Source organism: Rhinoraja longicauda, chromosome 27 (assembly GCF_053455715.1).
Source record: "Rhinoraja longicauda isolate Sanriku21f chromosome 27, sRhiLon1.1, whole genome shotgun sequence".
Lineage (NCBI taxonomy): Eukaryota > Metazoa > Chordata > Chondrichthyes > Rajiformes > Arhynchobatidae > Rhinoraja > Rhinoraja longicauda.
This window is the reverse complement of record NC_135979.1, coordinates 362,595-374,633: the sequence shown is the minus strand read 5'-3', so window position 1 is coordinate 374,633 and position 12,039 is coordinate 362,595. Positions and strand designations below refer to the sequence as shown.

At 52.8% G+C, this 12,039-nt stretch overlaps 1 protein-coding gene across 2 annotated transcripts; it reads right to left on the bottom strand.

Moving 5' to 3' along the window:
* Positions 1 to 2,153: 2,153 nt before the first annotated feature.
* Positions 2,154 to 4,511, bottom strand: marcksl1b (MARCKS-like 1b). 2 transcript variants are annotated; one of them, XM_078423182.1, is made up of 2 exons: positions 4,155 to 4,511; positions 2,154 to 3,445 (listed from the first exon to the last, which is right to left on the bottom strand). In XM_078423182.1, the coding sequence occupies exons 1-2, from the start codon at positions 4,185 to 4,187 to the stop codon at positions 2,930 to 2,932; spliced, it is 549 nt and encodes a 182-aa protein (XP_078279308.1). In that variant the 5' UTR covers positions 4,188 to 4,511; the 3' UTR covers positions 2,154 to 2,929. The 2 variants fall into 2 exon arrangements, with proteins under 2 accessions (XP_078279308.1, XP_078279307.1); XM_078423181.1 differs by having other exon boundaries at positions 2,154 to 3,442; positions 4,134 to 4,503.
* Between the last annotated feature and the right edge of the window lie 7,528 nt (positions 4,512 to 12,039).

The window sequence follows — 12,039 nt, the reverse complement described above, 5'->3', positions numbered from 1 at the left end:
TATTGTAAACCAGCAAGTTCTATGCATTGGGCAAACCAATGGTTGACACCTTGTTATCTGTCACTACCCTGCACACCAAGCTCTCCCCCCTTGCACACCAAGCTCTCCCCCCTTGCACACCAAGCTCTCCCACCTTGCACACCAAGCTCTCTCCCTTGCACACCAAGCTCCCCCTTGCACACCAAGCTCCCCCCCCTTGCACACCAAGCTCTCCCCCCCTTGCACTAACCCAAGCCTGGTCACTTGCGTTAGCATTTTGACACTTGCAAGAACAAACCATTAAAACTCCAGTGGATGAGGGGCGTGTTTCAGACAAACATAGGATCCATGACCACTCTCGACCAGCCAGCACTAATTGGCCAAACCAATGGGAATTAAACACCTGATGAGACGATCACTAGACAAACAGAATTAGGCCATTGGGCCCATCAAGTCTCCTCTGCCATTCAATCATGGCTGATCTATCTCTCCCTCCTAACCCCATTCTCCTGCCTTCTCCCCATAACCCCTGACACCTGAACCAATCAATTATCTCTGCATTTAAAAATACCCATTGAATTGTCCTCCACTGCCATCCGAGGCAATTAATTCCAGATTCACTGCTCTCTGGCTAAAGAAATTCCTCATCTCCCATTCCAAAGGTGTGTCCTTTTATTTTGAGGCTGTGTCCTCTGGTCCTCAACTCTCCCACCAGTGGAAACATCCTCTCCATTTCCACTCTATCCCTTGCAGAGACCAGGTAGACACAAAATGCTGGAGTAACTCAGCGGGTCAGGCAGCATCTAAGGTGCGAAAGAATTCTTCCTCTCCTGAGATGCTGCCTGACCTGCTGAGTTACTCCAGCATTTTGTGTCCACCTTCAATTTGAACCAGCATCTGCAGTTATTTTCCTACACACCTTGCAGAGACCTCATCTCTCATGACCACGATCCAGCTCTGCTCCATCTCCATGGAGACAAGGATGTAGCTGCTGGGATCTCCAGGTATGTTTTGCTCAGTTGGTGCTCCAGCCACCCTGGCCCATTTACCTCAGGCAGTTTCTGCAGATGGAAGTGGGCAGGTGTCCTACAGAACATAACCCTCCACAGATGCTTCCTGACCCATCAACTCTCTCCAGCACTGTCTCCATATTGACTTCCTTCATGGAAGTTATTTCCAGCACACTCCTCGTCCACAACAGTTACGTATTCCTCTGGCATTCTCAGATGGTGCGTGTTTTTAATCTAATTACAACAGCCCAACATTGAACAATGCAGGTATGCTGCACTCTGACAAACTCCCAATGCCTGATCCATCAGTGTCCATCTCGACATCTTTCCTGAAGTGGGAATTGAAGTCATTTCCAGCACGCACATTATACGTGATCACAGCAGCTACAGTAAATGTTACATCAGCATTCTCACGTGGTGCATGTTGCTAATTTAAATTAAACAGCCCAGTGTTGAACAAGGCAGATGGACGAGCTCCCAATGCAAGCCAGCTCCAGAAACATGCAGTTACACACTGCAACAAAGGCAGAGGCATCTCCACTTTCAGACAGCATTTTCCCCACTCGGGGTCCAGTCACAGGCTTCAGGGGAAGTCACATGTAATTATCCCCAAATGTACCCAGTCACTGGTTCAATCCCGGGCCAGGGAATGAAATCCTGAAGGGCAATTAATAATTGGGGGAGGGTTTCCTCAGGCAGTAGCTTTGACCTGGTAGCCAATGTTTGAAGAGGGGTCTCGGCCCAAAACATCCCCTATCCGTTTTCTCCACAGATGCTGCCCGACCCGCTGAGTTACTCCAGCACTCTGTGAAACGTCACCCCTCCACGTTCTCCACAGATGCTGCCTGACCCGCTGAGTTACTCCAGCACTCTGTGTCTATGTTTATTGTGACTGATAAAATGCACCCCTCAATTGACAGGCTCCAACTCAATCACCGCCCAACGTCAGATTTAGAATTTATCATCCAATTTGATGAAAGACTATGGAGAGCCACGTGTCGGTGAACGTGGTTTAGAGGGGGTGGCGATTCCTTCAGGTGAGTCCAGGTAGACGGAGGTAAGTAACTGCATCGTTCACAGATCATGGACAAACGAGCTGGAAACAAGACCGTTTGTTTGTACCTACAGCGACTGACAAAGTGAAGAGAATCCAACAATTTCCATCAATATTTTTCCATTTAGTTTATTGGTAATAAGACTAAAACTGTACAATTACTGCACTGTTGAAGGTGACAATGAAAATATTTAACAAAAATCAGTAAAAATTGACCAGGACTTCTCCAAGTGTAAACTGGAGCCGAAGTTCCAGATGCCCCTTGACGGGAAAGTTCAATCACACTCGAGAATAGTCCACAAGATTCATTTTCCCTTTTAAAAATGTTACAATAGTCAAACCACCTTAAAAGTTAGCAATAAAAAATTGCAAATCAATTTGGCGGGTTTTATTTACAGGACAAAAACAGCAAAAAACCATCACATTTAAAACGTTGCACTCCCCCCCTCAACAAACATAATTAAAAAACCAATGGGAACACAGTTTGCTTAGTTTTATAGTGTTGGAGCCGGACTGTAAAACTACAAAAGAATCTAGAAGCTTCGATGAAAGACTGCCGTCTTGCTAAAAAAGCACAAGATGTTTTAAACCTGGAGGGGGGGATACAGATGCTAACGATTGCCGGGGAGGGGGTGAGAGAGAGAGAGACTGGGTCAGGTCCAGACCAAAGTTCGCCACGTGTAGAATCAAACTGAAGGATTAAACCCTCCATCGGTCTTCAATAAACTCGGTTTTAATCCCAGGCTGGGGGAGGAATGTTGAACCCAAGATGTTCCCAGGAAGGGTTTTGAAATTCAGTGGTGGAACACAAGTTAATACTGGATCAGGGAGTAACCGGGGGCGAGCGAGGTCACACGTGGCGGGTGGTGTCTGTGAACAGCCCCGGCTACTCGTGATCGCGGGCGGCGTCTGTGGAGCCGGTCTCCGGGCTGCCCGGTCCCGGTCCCGGCGCTCCCTCCGCCGCCGCCGCTCCCTCCACCTTCCTCTCCTCCCCCGCGCTCGGCTCCTCCACGGCCGCCGCCGCTGCCTCCGTCTCCGGGGCGCCGGGTTTGGTGTCAGTGGCGCCGGTGTCGAGCTGCCCCTCGGCCCGGGGCTCGTCCACCTGTCCGGCCGCCGCCTCCGCCTGTCCGGCCGCCGCCGCCACGACCACCGGCGCCTCGCCGCGCCGGCCTCTCTTGAAGGACATCTTGCCCAGTTTGAACGTCTTGAAACTCAGGATCTTTTTCTTCTTCTTCTTGGGGGTTTCGGCTTTGGTCTCGCCCTCGGCGGGGGGCGCCGGCTCGATCCCGTCTCCTGGACTCTCCTTCCCCGCCTCGGCGGCGCAGTCGCCCCCGGTCGCCGCCGCCACCACCGTCTCCCCGGTGGGCGACGCGTCTCCGTTGATCTTCACGTGGCCGTTCTCCTGCGGACAGAGGGAGGGAGGCGGTGGGTGGCGGTGGTCAGCCCGGGACCCGGGACAGATGCCCGACCGGCCCTGAACGGTGGACCAGACCAACGGGGGGGGGGGGGGGGGTCACACGGGGCCGGGACTCGGGCTCGCCCCCGGGGACCGGGATAACGGCCGCTGGTCCCACCGGGCGGCGGGTCCCGGGTCTCCCCCTTTCATCCACACACCCGACAACCGCCCCGGCGGCGGGAGAGGGAGGGAGGGGGTCCCGACAGTCGGTCTCCGGGCGGGGCGGGTCGGCTACCCGGGCTACCGGCAGCACCGCCACTCGCTGCCAGGCGGCGCCACTGAGCCGCGCCCGGGAGGGGCGTCGGCGGAACAAAGTGACCCCCGGGCTGGGCGGCGGCAGTGGGGGGGGGGGGGGGGGGGATGGGGGTCGCGGTGGGACCGTGGGGGCGGCGGGGATGAGAGGGGAGGGTCGCGTCGCGGCCGGACCAGAGAGGGGGGAGCGGGACAATAAATGGGAAATTCACGGCGCTCCAGCCTTTGTTCGGTCCCCGCTCGCAAACCCGCCGCCCGCGCTAGACAAAGGCAGGAGCGGGGACCGCCGCGCCCCCCATTCCCCCGCGACCCCCCGCCCGCCCGCCCGCCCCCCGGGGTTGAGAGCCCGGGTTTCCCGCTGCGTTGCCCGTGTTGCCGGGACCCACTGCCCGCTGGTCTTCACCTGCTGCTTGGACTTGGCGAGTGTGCTGCCCATGATGGCGACTGGCCGGCTCCGGACACAAGGCTGGCGGGTCTGGCGAGCGGCGACTAGTCGGGCTCCTGTCGCGGGTGTCTAGGGCTCCGGGCGCTGCCTGTCTGTCTGTCCGCGGGTCTCTCTCTCTCTCTCTCTCTCTGTCTGTCTGTCTGTCCGCGGGTCTCTCTCTCTCTCTCTCTCTCTCTCTCTGTCTGTCCGCGGGTCTCTCTCTCTCTCTCTCTGTCTGTCTGCGGCCGCTCCGTCGCTCGGATCCGCTGTGTCTCCGCTCCGCTGATAAACGGCGACTCCCGGGACCCGCGGCCGGGAGCGGGGCTGAGCGGCCGCCGCCAATCGCAACGGGAGGCGGGGCCGGGTCGCGGGGAACCCCCCCCCCAGGGTGTCGCCTCCCCCCTCACCCCTCCCCCCCCCCCTCACCCCTCCCCCCCCCCCCCCCCTCACCCCTCACCCCTCCCCCCCCCCCCTCACCCCTCCTCTCCCCCTCACCCTCTGCCCTCTCCCCGCCCCTCCCTTAACCGGGCACCCCGCCCTCCGGGGGAGACGGAATGGGGAGAGGGGTACTGGGATGAGGGGAGGGGGGCAGTCTGCTTCCCCCTGGGATGGGGATGGGGGGTGGGGGGGCGGGTCTGGGTCAGCCCTTGGGGGGGAGTTGCCACGCCGGGAATGTCCGGTGAATCAGCCGGGATTTTTTCTAAATTACCTCCTGGAAACAACTCGGCCGCGTGGGGACATTTGGGCAGTTTTTTGTGATTCTTAATTTTACTGATGGCACCGACATGGCGGCGGTCTCCGCACCCCTCCCCCTTTTCCCCCCTCTCCTCTCCCCCCCTCTCCTCTCCCCCCTCTCCCATCCCCCCTCTCCCCTCCCCCCCTCTCCCCTTCCCCCTCTCCTCTCCCCCCTCTCCTCTCCCCCCTCTCCCATCCCCCCTCCCCCCTCTCCTCCCTCCTCCCTCTCCCCTCCTCCCTCTCCCCTCCTCCCTCTCCCCTCACATTAAATCTTAGCCCTCGATTCCCCTACTCTGGGCAAGAGACTGTGCATCTACCCGATCTATTCATCTCATGATTTTTCTAACATCACCCCTCATCTTCCAGCACTCCAAGGAATAAGCAATGATGGGGGGGGGGGGTCTGAGGAGGGGAGAGGGGGGGGCTTGAGGAGGGCAGGGAGATTGGAGGGGGGGTGGTTGCAGGGAGGATACTGTGACCAACGTCGTTCAACTCTGACTCAGTGCAGCCTGTGTCTGATGGGTTGCAACATTTCCAGTGAAGGTGGCCGTGGGTGACAACCACAGTATTTTATTGCTCAGATAATAAGTCCCTAGATTTCTGAATCTAGGGCGTGCAGCGTAGGTTCACTAGGTTAATTCCCGGAATGGCGGGACTGTCGTATGTTGAAAGGCTGGAGCGATTGGGCTTGTATACACTGGAATTTAGAAGGATGAGGGGGGATCTTATTGAAACATATAAGATAATTAGGGGATTGGACACATTAGAGGCAGGAAACATGTTCCCAATGTTGGGGGAGTCCAGAACAAGGGGCCACAGTTTAAGAATAAGGGGTAGGCTATTTAGAACGGAGATGAGGAAGAACTTTTTCAGTCAGAGAGTGGTGAAGGTGTGGAATTCTCTGCCTCAGAAGGCAGTGGAGGCCAGTTCGTTGGATGCTTTCAAGAGAGAGCTGGATAGAGCTCTTAAGGATAGCGGAGTGAGGGGGTATGGGGAGAAGGCAGGAACAGGGTACTGATTGAGAGTGAGCAGCCATGATCGCATTGAATGGCGGTGCTGGCTCGAAGGGCTGAATGGCCTACTCCTGCACCTATTGTCTATTGTCTATTGAATACTCAAATATTGTTTGTTAATGTAGATGAATCAAAATGCCAAAACAGGAAGTGCTAGAAACAGTCGGCGGGTCAGGCAGCATCTGTGGAGAAAGAAACTTGGTCAACGTTTCATCGAAGTTGGACACTAAATGCTGGAGCAACTCGTCTCTGGGGAAAAGGTGACGTTTCAGATCGAGACCCTTCTTCTGACAACGAACTTTAAGTCTGAAGAAGGGTCTTGACCCGAAATGTCACCCATTCCTTCTGTCCACAGATGCTGCCTGTCCCGTTGAGTTACTCCAGCACTTTGTGTCTATCTTTGGTGTAAACCAGCGTCTGCAGTTCCTTCCTGCACATCCATGTTTTGTTCATGAGAGACTGATTGGCATCTGTTCCTCACAGAAGCTGCCCGACCCTCTGACCCTTCTCTCTGCTCGCTCGTTTTCAGGTTTGCTGCGGCTGCAGGTTTTTGTGTCGTTCACCGGCATCTCTTCCAGCTTTAGAGTGGGTGCGGGAGGACTGTAGGGTGCACCACACACGGAACACAGGACGACACAGAACACACGGAATACACGGAACACAGGACCACACGGAACACAGGACCACAGGAACACACGGAACACAGGACCACACGGAACACAGGGAACATAGGACCACACAGAACACAGGAACACACCAAACACACGGAATACACGGAACACAGGAACACACAGAACACAGTACACGGAACACAGGAACGCGCAGAACACACGGAATACAGGTCCACACAGAACATGCCAAACACACGGAATACAAGTCCACATGGAACATGCAGAACATACAGGAACACACAGGACCACAGGAACATACGGAACACAGGTCCACAGGAACATACGGAACATAGGTCAGAGACAAGCAAAGTGAGATCAGAAAATAATACAATGGTCAGTGGAATGTTTTTGGTTTAGCTTAGAGATACAGCGCGGCACCAGGCCCTTCGGCCCACTGAGTCCGCACCGACCAGCAATCCCCGCACATTAACCCTATCCTATACCCACTAGCGACAAAATTTATATTCATACCAAGCCAATTAACCTACAAACCTGTGCGTCTTTGGAGTGTGGGAGAAAACCAGAGCACCCGGAAAAAAACCCACGTAGGTCACGGGGAGAACGTACAAACTCCGTAGTCAGGGTCGAACCTGGTTCTCTGGTGAGGCAGCAGCTCTACCCGCTGCACCACTGTGCTGCCTTGTAGAGCTTTGTAGAGCTCCACATTCAGTAGCGATTGTCAAACTGCAAAAGGTGCAGAGAAGATTTACGAGAATGTTGCCAGGACTCTAGGGGCCTGAGCTACAGGGAGAGGGCAGGTGAGGACTTTATTCCTTGGAGCGCAGGAGGATGAGGGGTGTACAAAATCATGAGAGGAATAGATCGTGTGAATACATCCTATCTAGAGTGATGAGGACAGGAATTGAGAACCAGAGGTGAGGGGGGAAAGATTTACAAGGAACCTGAGGGGAGACTTTTTTCCACAACGGTTGGTGGGTGTAGGGAACGAGCTGCTGGAGGAGGTAATTCAGGCAGGTACTATCATAATATTTAAGAGACAGACAGATACATGGATTGGACAGGTTTAGAGGGATTTGGACCAGACGTGGGCAGGTGGGACTAGTGTAGATGGGGCATGTTGGTCGGTGTGGGCAGGTGGGACTAGTGTAGGTGGGTCATGTTGGTCAGTGTGGGCAAGTTGGGCCTGTTTTAACGCTGTATGACTCTAATTGTTAAACATTGACCCTTGATTCCAGTTTCTTCCACAAGAGGAAACATCCTCTCCACCTCCGTCCCGTTCAAATCTTCAGTGATTTCCTCTCTCTCTCCGAACTTCCAATAAAAGCCTGGTCTGAGCAAGCTCCTTCTCCACGATACCGCCCCTCGATCTCCTCTTGCAGCCTCTTGCCTCTCCCTCCACCATCCCCTCCCCTCCCCACACCCGAGTCCTACTGCCCATCACCTGGGGCCACCTGTCATCTGCCAGCTCCCTCCCCACTACATTCTGGATACCTCCCCTCGATCTCAGGTTTAGATTTAGAGTTGCTAATAGGTGCGGGTTTATTATGGTCACATGTACCAAGGTACAGTGAAAGAAGGAATTCCTTCTCTCCTGAGATGCTGCCTGACCCGCTGAGTTACTCCAGCATTTTGTGATACCTCCGATATGTACCAGCATCGGCAGTTATTTTCCTACACAAGGTGCTGTGAAAGGTTTCCCACTCCTATTGCTGGGTCTTGTCCTGAAACATCGACCACAGGTTTTCCTGACTCACTGGGTTCCTCCAGCAGTTAGCTCTTTGAAAAGATTCTTGCTCTGATATTTGCACAAAACTGAAGCCTGCCATGGAATCAGTAGACGGTGCACGCTAATGTTGTGAGAGGTGAATTGATTAACTGCGGGAAAGGTTTCACTGATGATTTATTTACCAGTTACTAAACACGTCATCAGTAATGACATTAGGAATTCTGAAACAAAAGGGTAAGATGAACTTTGATTTCAGCCATTATTCCAAAGTTTGTCACAGATGACTAGAAGACGTGTTTAATAATGCAAAGAAAGCCCATCCACACCTTGACTTTCAATAGACAATAGACAATAGGTGCAGGAGGAGGCCATTCAGCCCTTCAAGCCAGCACCGCCATTCAATGTGATCATGGCTGATCATTCTCAATCAGTACCCCGTTCCTGCCTTCTCCCCATACCCCCCTAGAAGATTGAGGACATTTGCAATGCTGACGAATTCTATCTGGAACTTGTGTAGGTGTACAGTAGTTAGCACACTGACTGGTTGCATCGAGCTGTCTGTCCCGCTGAGTTACTCCAGCTTTTTGTGTCTATCCCCACCATCGAAGGGATCTACAGTGGAAAACTAGGGTGGGGGAGGGATGGAGAGAGAGGGGAAGCAGGGGTTACTAGAAGTTAGAGAAATCAATATTCATAGCACTGGTTGTAAGCTGCCCAAGTAAAATATGAGTTGCTGTTCCCCTAATACTGTCTGTTTTAATTATTGGAATGTGAAAGAGAAAGAAATATAAATAGCCCATCCCGGCTTTCTGCTTCAAGGCATGTGCATCACTTTGGAATCACATTGTGAATGTATTAGAGCAGTGAGGATTGGGCCCACTCTACTCTGATCCAGAATGTGTTTCTGTGGCAGTAACTGCTCTCTGTAAACCAGAGACCACCATCACTCTCCTTGGAACAGGGTCACCTGTATCTGAACATGGGGGCTGTGGGGGAGAAGATAAGGGCCATGCACTTGCTCCCAGCAACACAAGAATACTGACCCATGGAGACGCAAGGTAGAAACCAGAGGGTGAAGCCTCTCCACCTTCTCAAGCATTGTGTCTCCATGGGAACCGGCAACAAAGATGCCAGACGATGGTTGAATCCACAATGTGTGTGTTATGAGCATCGGCTCATTATAACGAGGAATCAAACCTCGACTGCCTGGCACCTAGGCTGATGACAAACCTTCGTTTAGGAGATGCTGAGGCCATTGGGCGATGGGCCAGTGCTTGTTCCTCCCTGGCCCAATCACCGCCTCCCTGATGCCAGAGTTCGGAGCTGTCCGAGCTGTTGCCGATAATCACCGGCCGTTGTCACCACATTCAGCTGAAGATGGACACAGAGATCGGCCCAAAACATCACCCATTCCTTCTCTCCAGAGACACTGCCTGTCCCGCTGAGGTACTCCAGCATTTTGTGTCTATCCTCGGTTTAACCAGCACCTGCAGTTGCTTCCTGCACCCCAGTGCCAGGACTGTGTGGGACGGGGATGGACAGAATGTTCTGGGCATGATCTAATCATGGCCTCATTCTCACAAGGCCAGAGCTTGTCCAGAGCTTGTAACAATGTACCACATCTCCACACAAGGACTCTCGTCTCTTGTCTCTGCCTCGTGCTGAGAATCCCGTGACCCACGGTTCACCTTGCTGTTTGCCGATGGCCATCCACACTGCTGCCTTGCCGATCTGCACAGACCCTGTTAACTGGATAACAGTATTGAGTAGTGAAGTTGGAAGGTCATGTTGCAGTCGTACAAGACGTTGAGGCCGTATTTAGAGTATTGTGTTCAGTTCTGGGCACCGTGTTATAGGAAAGACGTTGTCAAGCTTGAAAGGTACAGTAAAGATTTACGAGGATGTTGCCAGGACTAGAGGATGTGAGCTACAGGGAGAGGTTGGGGCAGGCAGGGTCTCTATTCCTTTGAGCGCAGGAGGATGAGGCATGATCTTATACAGGTGTATAAAATCATGAGAGGAATAGATCGGGTAGACGCACAGAGTCTTTGCCCAGAGTAGGGGAATCGAGGAGCAGAGGACATAGGTTTAAGGTGAAGTGGAAAAGATTAAATAGGAACCTGAAGGGTAACTTTTTCACACAGAGGGTGGTGGGTAGATGGAACAAGCTGCCAGAAACAGTTAGACAAGTACATGAATAGGACAGGTTTGGAGGGATATGGGCCAAACGCGGGCAGGTGGGACTAGTGTAGATGAGACATGTTGGTCGGTGTGGGCAAGTTGGGCCGAAGGGCCTGTTTCCACGCTGTATCACTCTATAACACAGTGGGAAAAATAGAAAAATTCGGCCCTTCAATCCAGCACCACCATTCAATATGATCATGGCTAATTATCCAAAATCAGTATCCAGTTCCTGCTTTCTCCCCATATCCTTTGATTTCGTTAGCCCTAAGAGCTAAATCTAACTCTCTCCTGTAAACATCCGGTGAATTGGCCTCCACTGCCTTCTGTGGCAGAGAATTCCACAGATTCACAACTCTCTGGGTGAAAAAGATTTCCCTCATCTCAGTCCTAAATGGCCGACCCCTTATTCTTAAACTGTGACCCCTGGTTCTGGACTCCCCCAACATCAGGAACATTTTCCCTGCATCCAGCCTGTCCAATCCTTTAAGAATTTTATATGTTTCTATAAGATCCCCTCTCATCCTTCTAAATTCCAGTGAATACAAGCCTAGTCGACCCATTCTTTCGTCATATGTCAGTCCCGCCATCCCGGGAATTAACCTGGTGAACCTACGCTGCACTCCCTCAATAGCAAGAATGTCCTTCCTCAAATCAGGAGACCAAAACTGCAGACAATACTCCAGGTGCGGTCTCACCAGGGCCCTGTACAACTGCAGTAGGACCTCCTTGCTCCTATACTCAAATCCTCTCGCAATGAAGGCCAACATGCCATTGGCTTTCTTCACTACCTGCTGTACCTGCATGCTTACTTTCAGTGATTGATGTACAAGCACACCCATGTCTTGTTGTGGAAGAAAGTGGGATAACATAGAACTGGTGTGAGTGGGTCATCAATGGTCAGCATGGAGTCTGTGGGCCGAAGGGTCTGTTTCCTTGCTGTATCTCTGATCTAAACTATCCATTTTCCGCTCTGAACACAGTGGAAGCATTTGCCAGCACAGCCTGGATTACACGGAGCGTCATTCAGTGCAGTCCCCAGGCTGGGGGAATAGAAAGTAAAACAGATAATGTGAACGGGAACCTGTGGTTGCCCTGGAGAACTTCTCCACTTCCTGGAATTGGCCCAGTATCGACAAGTCCCTAAACTTCCCACAGATGCCGCCTGACCCACTGAGTCTATCCATCCCCACCACAGATGCTGCCTGACCCACTGAGTCTGTCCATCCCCTCCACAGATGCCGCCTGACCCACTGAGTCTGTCCATCCCCACCACAGATGCTGCCTGACCCACAGAGTCTGTCCATTCCATCTGCCGTACCTTGTCCGCAACATATCGAAGACCATTTTTACCCCGGTCATTCCCTCTTCCCCTGTCATGAGATTCACAATCTAAGAACCGGGTGCTCTGGTTTCCTCCCACATCCCAAAGACGTGCAGGTTTGTAGGGTGATTGACTTCTGTAAGTTGTAGGAGTGTGTAGGATAGTGTGTGGGTGATTGCTGGTTGGTGTGGACTTGCTGTATCTCCAATATAAACAACCAAAACTAATATGACTCAGGGTATCGTAGGGAAAT